General features: G+C 38.9%; 1 protein-coding gene across 1 annotated transcript; it reads left to right on the plus strand.

The window, feature by feature from the left end:
• Positions 1-279: 279 nt before the first annotated feature.
• LOC127094842 (uncharacterized) lies at positions 280-816 on the plus strand. Its single transcript, XM_051033613.1, has one exon. The coding sequence runs from the start codon at positions 280-282 to the stop codon at positions 814-816; it is 537 nt and encodes a 178-aa protein (XP_050889570.1).
• The last annotated feature ends 19,561 nt before the right edge of the window (positions 817-20,377 follow it).

Genomic DNA, 20,377 nt, shown 5'->3' on the forward strand with positions numbered 1-20,377 from the left:
TTATTTTGAGCCTATATATATTCTGATTGAGTCTTTAAGACCTCCACATGGGAGTTAGGATATTCACCAAATATCCTTACTAATCCCAGAATATATACTGAATTAATTAATTCAGTTTTCTACACATGTGCGATGTCACAGGCATGATGTCGTGACATCGTACATGACATGTTGGTCCAGATGTTGAACTTCTTCAACCCAACATATTAAAACAACAGAGATGATTACATTATTTGTTTTACAAAATTAATGTCAATCCTAAGGTATTAACAAGAATCAATGTTGCATCTACAGTTGATGTGTGAGAATGAAAGTGCAACTCCTAGGGTAAAAGCGAATGCATACTCCCCTGGCCAGAGGCATGCTGTCGAAGTAACTGATCATAAAACTCATGGACCTGTTCCTGCACCTGGATCTGTCGGTATTGCTAAGGTTACCCAAGTGATGGCGAAAACTGCTTTTGCTGGTATTATGTGTATTGGACAGAAGTTTGTTTGTGAAAAATATACCTGTATCATTAGGCACAAAGATGTTATGGCAACTGAGATTGATAAAGTATACATGCACTTATCTTTTCGTTCTGGTGACATTGTTGAAGCTCTTGTGCTTTCACTTGGAGATGCACGAACGTACTTTCTGACAACTGCAAAGAATGAGCTTGGTGTTGTTTCTGCAGAAAGCACTGCTGGTGCAACTATGGTGCCAATAAGTGAGACTGAGATGTCGTGTCCACTATCTGGTCAAAGTGAACAGAGAAAAGTGGAAAAACAACAAATGAAATGCGAAAACAAAAAATCAGAACACAACTGCAGCTGAACACCATCACCGTGCAGCAATAAGCTCACCACCTTTCCCGCCGAGATGTTTCGAGTACAGAATACCAGGACCAAAATCCAATGTTTCTGCAAATGCAACCACCACTAGGAGTGGAATGTTGATCTCAGGTTACTCAAAAAGAAATCATAATGCAGCATCTCAAGCCTGTCAAAAATCCTACATATGTTCCAAGCATCCCTAAAATTGACATGGCTGACAAGTGTTCTGTTAGTAGAACTCTTACCAAGCATGCTGGAAAACTTTAGGATACCCCAGTTTCCATACTACGTCCACCATCCAGAATGGATCAAACAAAAAACCGAAACAACATATCAAGTATTGTACAAATGGTCCTAAAACCAGCATAATATTCCTGTTGTCGGCTTTCCTGCTGCCATAATATTCCCGCCGCCATAACAGTACAACATTAGTCATAATCAAATGCTGCAACCACACAAAGCAGCCACACCACTAACCAAGCCACAAGCGGCAGCGGAAACGCGAGCTACATAGATCCGAACACTACCCCAACTGCCATCTCACCAAACAACTACAAAACACTACGCAGCCCCAAAGCTAACAACATCTCATCAATATAATCACCTGAATTCGATTTCCAACTTCCATACCCAAATAAAAGATATCAAACTTCAACCTCCCTTGAACCTGCAATGATCACCAACGTAGCAGCTGCCGTTAAAATGTCGGCATGAGCTCTAAAATACACCCACAAGTCCTATCGGCGCCCTGTAGTTCACATATAAGGCAGTATTATCCAAACTGGAATAAAGAGAAGCAGCAAATACAACACTCCCTGAATTTTCATTGCTCGAAAGTGAAGGCTTTGTGGCCAGGAATGAAGAGCATGCTCTAGCAGTTGATGATGACAGAGGTCTTGTTGAGTCTAGGTCACCAGTTGATTTAGAAAGCCTAAGAGTTCGTCCTCAGTATGCTTATGTAACTGGTGCAAAATGCCGAGTAGCTATTCAGCTTTTATTGATTCAGGTTGTGTTGGAGGTCTACAGCATGTTTCGGTCTCACCTTTCTGCGAAAACCTTGCCACTCCTATTTAATGCTTTGCATAGTGTATCATTACATGCCCACAACACCAACCTTCAAACCATGTTGCAACACATTGTAGCAGACGGAGACGGAAAAACCTGCAAGACCAAAACTCCATCAATTAATATAACTGGTTCCCAAAAACTACAAATTCTCCAAAAATCCTGTGATAACTCATATCCGAACACTTCAAAAAATTTCCTTCCAAGGCTTCGCAACTTCAATCAAACCAACATTGACTAGCTAATTTTCTAACATGACCAATTTGCATTCGACCGGTACTTTCAATAATTCACTACCCATGATAAAACTAGCCTACCACTTGACCAAATTACAATTGCCTTCAGTTCATGGACACCATCCTGCAATACAGTTAACCTTGCCTTGGAGCAAGCCCGCAGTCATACCATTTGCACCATGTTGAACACAAGAACTTGAAATGAATCTTGCCAAAATCAGGAGCACGCCAGACTATACGTTTGCAGCAGTTAACAACCAAAACCGAATAACCTGCATAGTAACATCCACATTTTAAATAACCAACTCACAATCTTTCCTCAAGCGCGTTCAATATTAATGGTTCAGACCCTCACCAAAACTGTGCTACCAATCAGTACACAAGTGCAAGAAGCCACTCATGTTTTAAACATCATGGACCTGCAGAAGGACGCAATGCATTTCATTAAATTTCATCCGAATTCAGATTTTTAAGCAGAATCTTCCACTGAACTTTCAATTTGCAGTAGCCAAGGACTTCCAAAAGAATAAAGGAAAACCTCCAAAAGTTAACTTTCAATTTGCTTGTCACTTCTGTTGAAAGAGTAACTCCACCGGTTGTAACCACACGAGCCGAGCGGCGATGCCAGGCGACGTTGTGAGCACACCAGCTGCAACCAAATCATTAGCAGTACATAACAACGATAAACATATGACTAAAATCCTGCTAATTACCTATAGAAATCCATCTTAACTTCATCATGCCAAAACAAAGGACAATAGCATAACTCTCAATGTCATCAACCAGAAAGCTGCAACAAAATGTGTCTTTCCTTGCCAAACTCTCAGTCACTAGATTTCTGAAAATACGGTTGATCTTTCAATGTTCAACAAGCAGTGTGATGTCGTCGTCTCTTTGAACGGTTTGGGGGATAGAATGTATTGAATCTTCAATCGCCTCCTGTAGCAAAAAAGGCAAGGAAATGAGCAGAAGAATAAAACACGGTGGAATTAGATCAAAGTCAAACCAATTGCTAACAAATTCAATTAAGCTAACCTAACTGACACTAATAGAGTTTAGTAACCTATCAACTAACCTTTTGTTATTTTCACTAACAGACATAACTAACTTCTCTAACTAATTCCTAACTGAGCAATTAACATAAACTTTAACTGCTAACAAATTCACATTGTGGAATCTAACAGAGTTACAGATGCCCTAGGAGCTACCCGAGCTGCCCGATTCGGTTAGCCACTCCCCAACTCTATAAATTCAGAGAACCATATCTCATTTTCGGTTCCCACTCCTTTCTTCTTGAATTGCTCACATTCTCCATCCTCTCAAACCTCACTATATGCTCAGAGTTAGCAATCACTGTTAGAGCTTCAACATCAGAAGGTCTAATCAGTTGAGCTTCAACCTCTCCCGCTCTCATTTTGCAACAACGTGACAACAAAAACATAGCAAGGAGATTGAGAAGAAGAAGAACAAAAGGAGTTGTGAAGAGCAGAATCACCAGGAAGAAAGAGTTTCAAGAGTTTGCAGAAGTTTCATGCCTGACGGCGGCGCCGCTCCGATGAGTTCTTTATCCTCTTCACTATCGCATATCACATGAGTTACTGGAGTATAGATTATGGTTAGGGGAATCAAAGCCCTAACTCCAGGGGCTTTAATTCCAGGTGTGTGAGGTTTAATTATGCAATCCGTGAGTTAGGGTTCTCGTACGTTTGGTTTTGATATGTTTGATTGGGGAAGAATTACGGAAAACGGATCTTGGATATGGATTCAGGGCCATGAGATGAAGATGATGGTATGTCGATTTCGTAGTTTAGGGCTCCGCCACCTCCAGAAGCGACCTCCGGGGCGGCGAAGGAGAGTGTCTCAGGTAGGAGGGAAAAGTGAGCATTTGATTTGTTTCTCTGAGCGTAGTGGAAGGCTCCAGCGCCGAGCCGGGTTCATCTCCTTCCTTGTGGTTTGGGCCTACCTTCCCTTGGGCCCATACTGCCACTTGTTACACCCTTCCCATTATTCTTGCACCCCTATCCACATGCCCAAGGGCCTTTTATTTTCAATTGTTTTTTTAGTTTTAGTTAATTAGGATTATTAAAGATGATTAGTTAATTAGAAGTAATTAGAGGTTAGAAATTAATTAGACTTAATTAGGATTAATCTTGGTGAGAGTAATTAGGTTTTTACTAGTATAAATGGGGGTTAGATAGGTACTAAATTTGGTTAAAAGTTAATTGGAGATTAAGATGTGGTTAGAATTTAATAGAATTTTAGAAATTAGAATAATTTTAGATGATAGAATAATTAGACTTGTTTAGGGTTTAATTTAAATTTCAATTACGATTTCATAATTAGAATTTTAATTCAATATTCCATAATTGAGAATAATGATTGTTTTGCCCTTAGTGTAGACATAGTCCAATTTTTGCATGTTCCTATAGTTTAGGCTTTGAGAAAATAATTTCAAATAAACAAATAACCCATTAGGTAGTTGTATTTTTAATCCAACTGATTTCTCCCCATCGATTAAGTTGATCAAAGTACGCTTTGATTAACTAAATCCTTTGACAGTGTTTAACTCCCAAAGCTTAGTCAAGTGATCAAAAGACCCTTGATCACTTGATAAAGCAAGTCCTTGTGATCAAGATGCTGGATACTGGATCGCCAAGTTCAATCAAGATTCAAAGATCAAGATCAATAGTTCAAACAAATCAAGTCAGTACAAGACATGACTACTATTCAAGCACTACAAAGGTCAAATCCAACACTTGTTAATCATGCGCCAAGTTGTGTGCCATGAGTCTTAAGTAATAAGAAGGAATGAGACTGGAGTATTTCTACCCCCATTCTGAATATCTTTGGGTGCAGGACGAATGACCTGTTTGCTCATCGTATTCACCTTTATTCATAGGCTTTAGCACAACTCGATTCAAATCTAGTAACAAGCCTCTTCATCATTCAAAGACAACCATTCATCATAGGAAGCTGCAAGGAGATTCAAGTTCAACACTCATCGATTATGATGCGAATTACACGTCATGAGCCTTAAGTAGTAGTGAAGGAATGGGACTGGAGTATTCCTACCCCCATTCTGAATATCTTTTGGTGCAGGACGAATGACATGTTTTCTCACTGTATTTGCCTCTATTCATAGACTTTAGTGCAATTTAAATCGAATAATTGATAAGTCTCTCTACACAGATTGAAGCACAGAGTTAAGATTAGACTGAAGATCAAACTTCCACCTTTCAGGGTTTCTCTTTCTATCCTTTATTCTCCCAATAAAACAAAAACCCCTTTGTAAATAAACTCAAAAACAATTAACCCTACGATTCGAATCATGACTCTCATTTCAGAATAAAATCAAACTCACCTCATCAAACTAAGTTTTGCCTTTGGGCTTCATTTTCTGTTTAAAACCTTTTCAAAAAGGGCGTGTTACTTACGTTCTACCATGAACGACACTTAAGCCTCCATGTGCGAGATATCAATGTTTAACTGCTAGAGTGCAATTCGAATTCATCCATTCTACCGCAAACAGACAAACGCTTAAATCTCCCATGCTCGAGCATACAAGTCAGTCGACAGTAGGACGCGAACGTCAATACTGTCCATAAAAACAACTAACCCATCAGTCCTAGCCCCACAAACTACGAAGCTCTAATTTCCTCATTGCACGAATGAGGATACGTAGGTACGATGGCCCAAATCCTTGGCGAGCACAATTATCTATTTCTCACCTTTTCTCACCTTCTCACAATTATCTATAACCTTCATTTTCACACAATCATCTATTTCTCACCTTTTCTCACCTTTTTCATAATTATCTATTAACCCCCGTTTCTACCCTTTCCGTGAGTAATCTTCAGATAATAACACCTATTCTTGCAAAGGACGTTCAAAACGGTTCCCATGGAGTACCATGCATGTTTGGGGTGTTAATACCTTCCCATTGCATAACCGACTTCCTTGCCCATTTCTCTTTTCCCCGGGTTTTATCGATGTTTTCCCTTCTGTTAGGGGATAAATAAAGTTCTATGGCGACTTTGTTGTATCTTTGAGCGTGCGATGCGCTCGGGTATAATTCGCGTAGCTTCAGCTAGCGACTCTGCTAGGGAACCTTTTCTAAGAAAGTCGAGCCTATTTTTGTTTGTTCTCCTTATGAGAGTAGGTGTTTACCTTTGTTTCTTTACTCATCTTATTTATGTTATTTATCGCATTACTTTATTGCTTTAGATATTCATATGCTATATTCTGGATATTATCTGTCATATCTGTTGGGATGGGATGATACTATGTGAGAGAAGCTCTACACCCGAGCTTGAGGATACACACAGGATAGATTCTTGGATAGTCGTGTCGGCTTGCGTTTTGCGCGTTGGGTTGTCACGAGAACCACGCCCAGACTAGACTCACTTGAAAGTACTTTTGTCCTATGAGAATTCAATGCGGCAGGGTATTTTCACTTGACTCGATGACTCTTGGAGACCTTTTAGGGACCACCTTTGAGGATTAATACACACCTATGAGAGGGCTATTGGGTTTTTTATGCAGGAAACCAAGACCCTTCATACCACTGATCTCTTATAAACGTCGGACCTTTGATCCCATATCGAGTTACATGGATTGGTTATTATCCAGATTTCCTAGGTCACGTCGGACCTTTGATCCTATATTGAGTTTCATGGACAGATTATTATTCAGATTTCTTAGATCATATCAGATTATTGATCCTACTTTGAGGTTATCCAGACTGTCTAGGTCATGCCGGACCTTTGATCTTATATTGTGTGATATGGCCAGACTATCTAGAATATCCAGATTATGCTGATTTGTTGAATCTATGATGCTTGCATATCATTACATCATTTTGAAATTAATTTTTGCATGTACATTTCCAGGGAATTTAAGAGACGAGTCTTTGTTTGAGTGATCATTAGAGAATGGATCCTACTAGAAGAGGTGTTTATAGCTACAAGTTTGTGGAACCTTCTTTGAAGACATTGAGAGGATTGAGAGCTCGCCTGGTTCTCAATAACAAATACAAGTTCAAAGAAGCCTATGGGAATCTCCTAGGCATGCTTAACACTGAGGTCAACATTACATCTCTTCACACTCTAGTGCAGTTCTACGACCCCCCCCCCCCCCCCCCCCCCTTTGAGATGTTTCACATTTCAGGACTACCAATTGGCTCCTACTTTGGAAGAATACTCAAACATTTTGGGAATTGAGATTAAGGTTCAAGCTCCCTTTGTCCCTACAAAGGAACTTCCCAAGCCTCAACATCTAGCTGAAATCCTTCACATCGGAAAGATGGAGGTGGAGCTTAATCTTAAACTTAAGGGTGGGACCCATGGGTCTGCCTTGAAGTTTTTGGTCGACAAGGCTATTGAATTTGCTGAAGCTGAGAGTTAGGATGCCTTCAACACTATCTTTGCTTTGATCATATATGGGATTGTGTTGTTCCCGAATATGGAAGACTTTGTTGACTTGGCTTCTATCTACCTCTTTATGACCAAGAATCCCGTTCCTACTCTCCTTACTGACACATAATATTCCATCCACGTTAGGAATGAGAAGAAGAAGGGGACTATCACGTGCTTTACCCCGCTGCTGTATAGATGGTTTATTTCACATCTACCCAGTAAGGGTCCTTTTGTTGATAACGAGGGAAATCTGAAATGGGCCCAAAGGATCATGTCCCTCACAGCGGAAGACATCTCTTGGTATTCTAGAGTGTATGATGGTATTAAGATCATCATGGATTATGGTAATTTCCCCAATGTACCCCTTCTGGGTACTAAGGGAGGAATTAACTATAACCCAAGGATAGCATTGTGCCAGTTGGGCTACCCGATGGTAGACAAACCAGATTCAGAGCTTCTAGAGGAGTTTGTTTTATACGAAGGGGTCAACAACTCAGAGTTCCAGAAGAGGATTATTCGAGCATGGGGAGATATCCATCGTCATGGAAGGGCCGAATTGGGAAAGAAGAATTGTATTGCGGAGGAAGCCTACACTCAGTGGGCTAAGGAAAGAGTCAAAGAGTTTCTATTGCCATTTCCGCCTGAACCTTCCATGATCATCAAGCCTATTGAGCCTGTTGTTGCTCCTAACTTAGAGGTTGACAAACTCAAGGGGATTATCGAAGTGTTAGAAAAGAAGAATGTTGATCTCCGATCTAGTCTAGGTAAGCTCACCTTGGAGAAAGAGAACCTGAAGTTCAAGCTCAACCAGAAAACGTACCAAGCAACCGAGACTACCAAAGAGATTCAGGAAGAACAACACCAAAGAAGGAAACTAGGTGATGCTTTGAAGGGTTCCATCGAAAGCCTTTCTTTGAAGAAGAAACAACTTAATGCAACACAGTACAAGGTGTGTGAAATCGAGATCAACTGTCAGGATCAGCTCAAGAGGTTACAAAGCTAGCTAGAGACTTTCCAGAAGGAGTTGAAAGAGGTGCAAGACCGGGCTAAGAAGCTAGAAGTTTCTTTTTCTCAACATCAATTTGACTTGGACAAGAGATTCGAAGAAATTCAGGAGCTGAAGAGTCAAGCTCACGAGAACTTTGAAAGTACCAAGTTGCTCGATCAAGAGGTCACTCAATGGGAAATGAAGAGTCGTTATCTCCAAGTCCTTTTAGACCAGAAGGAAGCTTTCTTGAGCAATCTTTTGTACTTGTTATTTCCTCGATATTGAATGAAATATGTTGTTTCCCTTTATTTGGGCATTATCTTCTTCTATCTCTACTCTTATACTCTATTATTGCTCATAACAATAGACGAATCTCAAAGATTCCTTAGAAATAAAGTAAATAAAAAATGATAATAATTTTTTTTTGCATGCATGTGCATCATTCATACATCATATTACATTTCATAAATTCGAAACGAATGAACTCATCATAGCTTAAACCTTCACAGACGAACCACTTCCATCAGAGCTAATTACCCGACAACTGTCTTGAACTAGAAGAATGTCGCATGTTACCATGGAAGAACTCAGGAGAAATCAAGAAGCGATGAAGGTTGAGATCAACCAGCTGAAGACTCAGATGGGTCTGGTCATGGAGATCTTGCAGTCAATGATGAGGAAGGAAGGAAATTCCATGCCAACTGTTGTTCCAGATATTGTCGCTTCGGCGAATGTGCCTAACCCCACTCCACATCAGGAGCATCCTCGTGGATTTCGTCCACACCTTGTACCTCCAAGAGCTCTCTATCAGCAATCGATGAATGCTATTCCTACGGGTCCTCCACTGATGCAGTATCAACAGCCTTGCGCTCCGCAACGACATAATCGTTATCAGCAGAAGTTGAAGAAGCCTGAGAGAAATTTTGACGTCCTTCCATGTCGTATAGTCAGCTACTTGCTCGCGTCCTTCAAGACTCCTTGCTACAATATAGAGAATTGGGACCTCCCCCGACACCTCTCCCTCCAGGCTATGACGCGGATGCCAGATGTGAGTTTCATTCTGGAGCACCTAGACATACGGTCGAAAGTTGTAAAGCTCTGAAGCATAAGGTGCAATATTTGATTGATTTGAAGGACATTGTGGTCACACCTCAAGGCCTGAAAATAGTGCACATTCCCATGCCTCCACAAGAGGGCACTTCGGCAACGTCATGATTAGTGCAAGTGGAAGCTACGATATACATGAAGAGCTTGAATATGTAGGAAGAGTTTGAGAAGGATCTCCTTGAAGATCTTCATGTTGTCTGATACCAGCTTTATAATTCACAGTCTGAGGATCAGAAAATAAAGCCGATTATACCAGCAACCACTAGTTTTTTGGTTCGATCATGTTCATGTGTGATTTTCTTGATTGTCAATTGTAACATTCATGTGTAATAAACTCATTTGTTTTTTGAATAATAATGACATTAAAATGAATATGCATATTTTTGAAGCAATCTATTCGTGTTCACTCATACTTTATTTTGTCAATATCTGACTTTTATTTGACCAAAATCAAGAGGAGGAGGATGAAATTGAAAACACGAGATCATTGCACGTATGCTTTTGAATAAGACCCTGCTGATGATGTAAGGCATTGTTTCAAATCCCTAACACCGGAGTTATAAAGAAGATAATCCCTAGTCAACCCATTTGGGCCTTGTAGTAGGAGTCTCTTTCTTTAACATATGAAACCTGAAACTTTAAATTGGGGCAGGGTAGTCGTCAGCTAATTTGAACATGCGCTCAAATCTCAAAAAGAGGAGTCTCCCTCTGAGGATCAACCACATTTTACCCCTCAAGAGAGGTCAGAAACACTAAATTCCTAACGGTTGTCCCTCACCAACAGAGGAATGAGGCAGTCACTACCCTTCAAGTCAAGCGAACATATGTCACACGATTCGTTTCAATAAAAGAAGAAACAACAAAAACGAAAAAAAGGAAGAAAGCCCACTAAGTCGAAAACTCGAAAACGAGTGACTTAGGAAAAAATTAGGGCATCCCTGTGGATTGTAAATCTGAGCCAATCCAGCAAAAATAGGGAAATGGAAAAAACGAAACAGAGAGAGGAGTGAAAAGAAAATCCTCAACAAGAACAATTTCGTGTGGCTACCAAGCCAAACAAAAGAAGGATGACTGCCACACCAAAATCCTCGTTGGTTCATTAACGGTCACATCAAAACCCTTTTTTGAAGATGAGCGTATGCGTCGAACTAGCTGAACGTATGACTGAAGAACATCACGAGGAACGGGTGGGTTAGGATAGGTTTGAGCCTTGTATACTTTTCTTTCTGAAACCGTGAACCATGCCACGTTATAACCCTCAAATGACCTAATTGAAGCAGGGTTTATTTCGAAAGCATATAGTCGGTACAATCGGGTTAAAACTGACTCCTTAATGATTCGTTCATCATTTGTGCAGATATTGAGATGACATTCTTAATCAGTCATACATTCATTGTATGTCATAATTCTAGTGAACAGGCTTGGATTTCAAAACTAGCATAAACATGACATTGTTATTTCTAAAAATGAACATGTGTTACTCATGAGTGAGCATTTGACATCAAGAGGATTTCCACAACAAGCGTGAATTGGAAAGCTTTGTTATTACACTAGAAGAGAGGATGCCTGAAGACTTTGTTAAGCAGAGGCCAATTACTTCAACTGATTTAATTGTAAGACAGAACGTCCAAGAACTCCGTTGAGCAGAAGGACATGATATTTCATTTTTCAATCGATCTGAGACAGTTATGTCAGGGAATTTCAGCAAGATTCTGAGACAATTACGTCAAGATTCGGAGAATCTCTCCAAAGATCAGATATTCAAGGGGTAAGTCACTCCAGTTGATCACATCAGAAGATCAAACGCCTGAGAACTCCGTCGAGCAGGGGTAATTTATTTTCATTGATCATAACAAGTGTTGAATGCCCGAGACCTCATTGAGCACCGTCCAGTCACTTCATGTGGTTATATCAAGAAGCAAAATGTCTGAAGAACTCCGTTCAGCAGAAAGACAAGACACTTCAATTTCCAGTCAATATGAAGCAATCACGTCGATAAACCTCTCAAGATTCAGTTGATCTATGGAAGTTATGTCGAGATTTGATGAATATCTATAAGGCATGTTAGTCAGGGGCGTTCCCTTATAGATTGGCCAGCCAAAGGCAAAATTATTCCAAGACCTACACTGAGGCAAGCTACCTCAGGAACCCAAGAAGTCATTATATCCCAGATAGTCGATCCGAAGAATACAGTTCCAAGATACAGGGGCAGGTCAGATCGAGATAGTATTTGGATAAACCTTCTTCATGACTTGTGACTGGGGCATTCACGTAGGTTCCCATCATACTGGGGCATGACTGACTAATGAAAGAAGATCCTTTGTGTATGTTTAAGGTTGTTCAGAGCAAGATCCACTGTACGTAAGAGACTTCTAAGTTCAAGATGGTTGTCGGGGAATCACGCTAAAAACATTCCCTAACCTTTCAACAGAGAACCTTGATCCTAATTGATAAACCCAATGGTTATTGGTACCCTCAATTCTCTATCTCCAGAAACCTACCAAACCGTCTAACCAAAAGCCTGACCTCGCATCAGCATCTTGCATTAATCTCTCATCTCATTGCATCATGAAACGCGTAGCATATTCCATTAAAATGGAGCATTACGCCTAACAAAATAATTGCATGAAAGTCTTCCTCGAAGTATAAAATAATCCTCCATTGAGATATTCTTCCTCCCCATTGAAAAAATCATCATGAAACTCTCGAGCAGTGTTCCCCGCATGTTTTCCAAAATAATTCTCTTTTGTGTTGCCTTTCGCAAGTACTCATATGGGTCTTCCATCAATCACTTACCTTTTTTAAGTCTCTTCCGGCCTCGTTCCAGTCCTCCCTGCCTGTCGCTTGGAGAAGATAGTTGAGATAACTTGCCTTTTATGAGTTTATTTCGTTGTTGTGTGCTCAAAATCACGTCTCCCCCTCGTTGCCTTTCGCACGAGTAAGGTACCTTTGTTAGATCTTTGCTTCCCGTTTGTTTAAACGCCTGATATATGTTTGGCGAGTCCCGAGGTCGGGTAGCCATTGTTTGAAAACGTCATCCCCGCCGTTGTGCGTAAGGGAAGATGTGAGGTTTTCATACCTATTTGCAAAGTTCCCCACTTGTCAGAGTGTGCTAAAGCCCAGATTCGTCTAGCAGATCCCCTTGAGCCTAGGTTTGTACCTAGAAGGTCTTGTATGATTGTCTTCCTTGTGCGGATGTCCGTGACCTTTTCGTCGGTTACTTACCTTTTGTAAGTACTCCCATGCCTTTCTCATAGGAGAAGATCCCCTTATTGATTACCTTTCGTAAGTGTCATTTGCCTTTTGCACTGAAAATTTTCTCTTGACAAAGAGTTGTTGCTACCTTTGGTATAAGATAACCAACAATCCCATTCTTCTTAACCTTTCATTGTGAAGTTTCTCACTACCTTTCATAGGAGAAATCTCGTTCTTCTTAACGTTTCGTTGAGAAGTTTCTCACTACCTTTCATATGAGCAATTCCCTCTTTCTTCTTAACCCTTCGTTAAGGAGTTCTCAATACCTTTTGTGTGAGATCCCCAGTAGACCATGTGTCTAAGAGCTCTCCGTTGAGAAGTCTTTGGAAATTTCTATACCTCTTGATTAAGAGTCGTTGCTGCCTATAGGTCGTTTCTTCGTTGAGAAGTCTTTGGAAATTTCTATCCCTCTGGATTAGGAGCCGTCGCTACCTAGAGGTCGTTTCTCTGTTGAGAAGCCTTTAGAAATTTCTATCCCTCTTGATTAGGATCTGTTTCTACCTAGAGGTCGTTTCTCCGTTGAGAAGTCTTTGGAAATTTCTATCCCCCTTGATTAGGAGCCGTTGCTGCCTAGTGGTCGTTTCTCCGTTGAGAAATCTTTGGAAATTTCTATCCCTCTTGCTAAAGATCCATCGCTACCTGTCGCACGAGGAGGTCGTTTCTCCATTGAGAAGTCTGTCCTCCTCTTTCCCTCACTGTGCTTGGAAATTTCTCTCCCTCTTGCTAAGGAGCCGTTGCTACCTGTGGTACGAGGAGATCATGCATATTTGGTTATACGCCAAGAACTTGTTAGTGGAGGTAAGAATGAAAAAAAGAAAAGAATTAAAAAAAGGAAAAGAATGAAAAAAAATGAAAAATATAGAGAAAGACGAGAAAAAGAGATCGATCATACATTGCATACATAACATATTGCATACCTCATGCATATCCTTACAAAACATTCCTTTGTACAACTGACCCACTTTTCTCCACAGACATCTCAACTGACCCCTAATGAATAACCATATACATAGCCTATACGCAACCCAATAAACCAACTTTTCCTAAATAGCTTTACCTTACATCTCACTCATTTCACTCGTTTCTTGTGGTCAAATTTCTTGGTTATTCTAGTATTTAATCCTCTCTTACCATGTAGGTTTGAAAGTCGTTGCTATTGATACCTTCAGGTCCAGGAAGATTAAATAGGGGTAGCTGTCATACCCCAAAATTTGCCCTTCATTTTTTCTTTTTTACCTAACCCATGATTCTAACCTCATCCATGAGTCATTCATACACATCATTATTTCATGGTTAACATTGACTAACAAACATCATAGATTCAAGCTTTTTGGTTAAGGAAGCAGATTTGGATTGAAGATTTTGGTATTGTTCATCGTATGGGTTGCAACCCTAATTTGGGATCTTGAGGGATCTTGTTGCTTGGCCGCCGTACACGAACTGGGCTTCTAAACCGTAGTTGTGGGTCCATGATTTGAAATGCTACTTATGGAGCTTTGTGATCGATCCAAAACCCTCATCAAGGATAATTGGTGCTCAGGGGCTTGATTTGGTTGACTTCGGGACTTGGGATTCATCAAAATCCTAGTGTTGATCTTTGAGGGTCATGAATCGTGTGATTGACGTTGAGGGGGTGGAAACCCTAGTTTCTGGCCATGACATCATCATTAGGGGGGTATACATTCAAAATTGAGGTGTCATCTGGTTCATCTGATCCGTTACAGATGGTTCTTGGGATTAGAAGATTTGTGGGTCTAATTCATCGATGGAGATTCATTCAAAGCTGTGCACGGTCATGATATGTTGTTTGGTTGGTATGCATCTTGTTTGATTCTTAGAGCGAAGTATTCAGAGGCATTGCGATACATATTCAACTATCTATAAGAAAGTACACATTTTTACCTAAGTCGACTTTTGGTCAACCAAATGACCAAAGTCAACCCCCTAAAATAACAATCAATTGCCTAAGTTTGTTTGAATCCATTTTAACCAGGTTATTCTCAGACTTCTTCAAATGAAGAGCTTCATCTATAATACGAGATCTGGGGATCTCCTCCAATCCACTAAAGGGCAACTTGTCAGAAACAGGTATTCCCAAGAGGTGGGCATACTCCTCTAACATAGGCATAAGCTGATAACACAGATAAAAGCTTCCTATGATGGGTCATTGTCAAATACTTCTTGGTAGAAAGGGTTGTAAAACTGAACCAACACACTCAAGAGTCCTTCAACTACATCAACAGATAACACAGATAAAAGCTTCCCATGACATTCCTTGAAGTCCAAGGGATCTAATACAAAGGATGACAACTTCCTTAGCTCTTTCAAATCAGGACATCTAAAATTGTACTTCTTAGTGTATCTTCGTCCATAATCCATGGTCTGAAAATATTTGTAAATAAAACCTCAGTTCCTTGAAGTTATTTTTCGTGTGATGAATTTCATGATGCCCATGAATGCATGAATGCAACAATCACAATTAAGGGATCACACACAAGGCAAACAAACAAAGGTCAAGGGATGAATCGAGTCATTGTCAAGATTAATCATCCATTTTGGTAGATTATGGTTTTCACCTCATCAACACCCAAGTTCCATTGATATTGACAAGACTTGATTGGATCAACCGAGAATCAAGGGTTTGTTGTGAGTCACGAGCATGGACTCAGGTTAAGAACCATCCCAAAGGAGTGTACTAAGGATAAAAACCTGTAGATCATGTTCTAAAAAGTTCCCATAGTCTTAATTCCATCTATCGGATATTACAGGTTAGGATGACTGACTCATCAACCCATAATATTCTCAAGAGAAACTCGTTTGAGTGTAGTATCCCGTAACAACTGTTATCAAGTCTATACTTGAACAGTCTCTGCACTACGTCCTAAATCGGCCAAGTTGGGTTAAATGTTCTATGGTCCTCAAATTAGAGAAAGTAATGCCTAACCACAAATAACTTGTGTGACATTAATAGCTCCAAAAGAGTCTCCACCGAGTATATGGGTCTCAAGCCAACTTATTAAGGACTACTCCACACAACTCGAACGTGACTATACCATCCTCCTATCTTAATTGTACTCAAGTTCGGGTTAGAACTTATCTCACCACTCAGAGATCACCAAGCACAACAAGCATATTATATCATACAAACAAGTATACAAACATCAAATATACAATTATATACACATAAAAAAGTAGGCTAAACCCACTGAAGACTACTCCCCATCAGAGTCGCCACTTAATTTCTATAGCGGTAAATTCATGACCATTAAGCTATGGATAAATTTAACGTCAATAAAACCAGAGTCGCGACCGCGCTTTTATTGTTTCCAAAGGAAAAGGGAAAAGTACGAACAAAACCAAAGATAAAAAGTTTTCAAATCAAAACTAATAAAATGCCAGAGATTACAAGTAAGGGGGTTGGTTACACAGAGGGAAGGTGTTAGCACGCAAAGTGTCCTAGGTACTCCTAGGGAGCCCTTTTTTATATGTGTATATGTTTTGGTATAAAAGATGTTTGTAATAAATAGAGTGTGGGGATGAGAAAAGAATTCATTAATTATAATTTTGTGTTTGACAAGACATTCAGACTTGTGCCTACGTACCAACATAAAAATGAGGGGTCAAAACCTCGTAATTCATGGTATCAATTTCAAAATGAGTGGATTGCTTTTAATAAAATTATTAAATTTAGAAAAGGCACAAAGGCCCAAAAGAATTTGAATGAGTTCTAGTTCATTTTGTCTTTTGAAATGTTAAGTCAATATGATTAGATTCATTTACAAGTTTGATTTTAGAAAAGAGATTTAAAAATGCAATGGCATAAGACCAAAGTTTCTAATTTACAATAAAGTCTAAGTTTAGAAATCACAAGCAAAAAAGGTTTTTGAAAAGGGGGAGAGATTTGAAATTTAAGAAATGGGAGGAGATGAAGAGGCTAATCCTAAGCATATAACTTAATAGTTAAGAGTTGAAAAGATCTGACCAATGAGATGTAATCCAATAGACAAGAATGTCATATAGAAACCCATGTTTTCCTTTGGACTTTGATTCAAGCAATATCAATAAGCAAGTACCAAATTGAAGAGCAAGGCATCAAATAAAGATAGACACATCCAAGCAAGGAACTTCACAGTCTTCTTCTTAATCTTCTATGTAACAGATGAGATACTCCTTGATTGGCTGAAAATAAGGCATTAGATACAGGTTCAAAATAACATTTACATCAAAACCATGTAGCAGATGAATTCATGTGGATCCCAATACTTGCATGAGATGGAAGCTCAAATCACAATAACTTGGTTTCAGAAATATTGGCATTTGCCAAGTCCTTTTGCATAGGGAATGTTGCCTAATTCTAAGTCCAAAGCTCAGATTAAATCCAATAGTCCACACAAACATTTTTTAGGGTTTTTGTTGTTTATTAAGTATTTTAAGGTCCTAAAACCACAAATACAAACAAGATACACAAACAAATATATACAATCACAATATATGGCTCAAGTGAGCAGAGTGAAAAATGGCATAAACATAAACAAGTTAAATGATATGTAAATGGAAAATGAAATGGTAAATGACTTGAATTTAAATTGCATAAAGTAAATGACTTGAAATTAAAAGCAAGAATAATAGGAGTTAGTCAAATGTTAGTTGATTAGAAGTTAGTGGAGTTTTGCTTTTCAATTGATTAAGTCATTCTTTGGAGAACACTCAACCCTCGATTCACAAGCATGGATCCTTGAACCAAGACATCTTCCAAAGGAAGGAAAAAGGCCAATTTCCATACAATACTATGAGAGGGGGGAGACTTACAATCTCACTTACTAGAATGCTATACCTTTGGGTCAAAATTTAGCGCTATGTTAACCAATCGTAATTGGACTTATGTAGAAGTCACAACAATCTGAGGCCGGGAAATAATTTTTTTGGTATTAATGCATGTTAGAGATATGGTATAATGAACCATACTCCTAAAACATACCACACACAGAAAGAAAATGATCAAAGGATGGACCTAATCTCATCCATACTTGTATTGGTTCATCTAACACAAAGTTATTGATGAACCAATTAGCCTTTGGATATTGAGACTTCATTGGTCAATCAAAGGGATAGGAAAGAATGGGATTAAAGACGAAGAGGGAGGTGAGATGAGATCAACACAAATTGGTCATGGGAGGACTTTATCAAATTAAAATCATTCATTCATTTTGGGAGATGAAATGTACATTTCATCAATCCCCTAAATCCAATGATTTTAGTCCAACAAAATTCAAATCAACCTTGACCAAGGCCCAAACACATAGTCAAACATCACAAGTCAATAAAAATGGCTCAACATAATTTCTACACAATTAATCAATTAAAAATCAAATAAGAATGCATTTAAATTGAATTATGTTTGATCAAAAACCTAAAACCTCTTCGAAACACCAAATAAATAGCCAAGAGATTTATCCTAGGTCAAACAAGGTCAAAGGACCTTAGATAAAAAATTTCATAATTTTTGAAAAGTCAGAAGTATTTTTAAACAATTAAAAATATGCACACAAAAAATTAAAAATCATAAAAAATATCAAAATTAATCCAAAAAATAATTTTAATATAGAAAATGAAAGAGGAGAATATTAGAATTTTTTTGGTGAAAGTCCCATATTTTTTGGATTAAAAATGAAATTAATATTAAATAATCAAAATAAAAGGATTAAATGAAAAATCAAAAAATAAAGTAAAAAAAAAAACAAGGGCCATCAGATCTCCCTCTTTAATTGAGGTGGCAGATCTAATGGCCAAGCGCGCACATTCCACCAACGCCTCAGTCAACTGTGCCACACGCGTGGTAATCAAATTGGATGGGTGAGATTAAAACGTGAGAACCAAATCAGATGGCCTGGATTTTTCCAGCGCACCACCAGAGCCCTAGCTCCGGTCATCTTCTTCGGTGAGCACCACTGGTCTGGTCCAATCTCAACTCAATGGAAAATGAAAAGTGAATACCTTAATTTGAAGGAAAAATGCTCAGGAGCACGAATCTGGCCTCAATTTTCTCCAATTCCAAGTATATAAAAAGATACATGGATTTGAATTTTGAGGATCATGAACTGAGTTGCTTCGATTTGACCTCAAAGGTAACTCCATCTTCTTTCCTATATTAATAGGACTTCAAACAACCAAAAATCAACAAGAACGGTGAAGAATTGAGGGAGAATCGAAGAGATGAAAATTCTGAAAATTCACCTTCAATGGAGCTTCAGATTGGCACGATCTTGATTTCAATTATGCTTGGTCTTGCTTCAGATGCTTGTGGGAAGTGAAATGGATCAAGGAAAGGTATGGACTCTTGGAGTTTCAATCTCAAAACAGATGGATAATTGAAACTCGACTTTCAAAGAAAACCTTCAAGCTTATCCTTCAATGGTGAAGGTTTGGGGTTGCAGGTTCAAAGCTTGGGCATGAGGTCCTTAATTCTGAGAAATGAGGGTCTTATTTCTAGGCCATGATATTGATTTTCACACACTTCCAATTTTGGCAAATTTTGAAAATTCTCTTTGCATGCTTGTATGGGCGTGTGATAGACCCATGAAATCATATGTGTTCTGCTCCAAAAATGAGTGCGCACCATGCTGAATTCATGTTGGAAGGCCATGCAAATGTGTATGAAAAGTGGAAGTGGAAAACATCCCATTGGTCCTACAACTTGCACCCATGCACAAGTCCTTCATACTTTGGCCAAATGAGATGATCTTTGACTTTTTGGAAAGGCTAGATCAAGGGGAACAACTTTCATGTTGAACACCTTTTCATTTGAAGCTTGGATCATGATGAATTTTGAGGTGGAATTTGGGAAATCAAACATATTTGAAAATTTACTAAGTCCCAAGTCAAATGTTCACTTCTTCCACCTTGAATAACTTTTTCTATAACCTTCAAATGAGAAACATTTCTTCATCAAAGTTGTATCTCTTTCAAACCTTTTCAATTTGGTCACAAATTTGACCTTATTTGGATTTGGAATGAAGGAGTTATGCATTTTAGAAGTTTGGGAAAATCACTTGCTCAATGGTATTGGCCCAAAATGACCTATAATGTTTCCTCTTGCCACATGCATTTTCAAGTTGAATTTGAGTTTCCTCCAAACATAAAATTTGAATTAGACATCATGGAATTTGAATGGCTTTCATCGCATAAAAATTGAGCAAGTTATAGTCTTGGGAAGTTTACCTCCAAATTAGGGTTCACACAAAATGACCTATAATATTTCACCCTAAAAAATGACTTTACAAGAAAAACTAGGTCTTGACTTCAACATGAAAGTTGTTTGGAATGTCATTTTGAGTAACTCTGATCTTGGAATAATTTTCATATGACAAAAATTGTAGGAGATAGGGTCTAGGGAATCCCAGTTTTGGTTAGTTGACTTTCTCTGGTCAACCACCATGAACCAACTTGCTAGCTTGACATTCTCTTGACTTTTGGGACTCATGGAGGATCACATATGCA

The sequence above is a fragment of the Lathyrus oleraceus genome, chromosome 6 (assembly GCF_024323335.1).
Source record: "Lathyrus oleraceus cultivar Zhongwan6 chromosome 6, CAAS_Psat_ZW6_1.0, whole genome shotgun sequence".
NCBI lineage: Eukaryota > Viridiplantae > Streptophyta > Magnoliopsida > Fabales > Fabaceae > Lathyrus > Lathyrus oleraceus.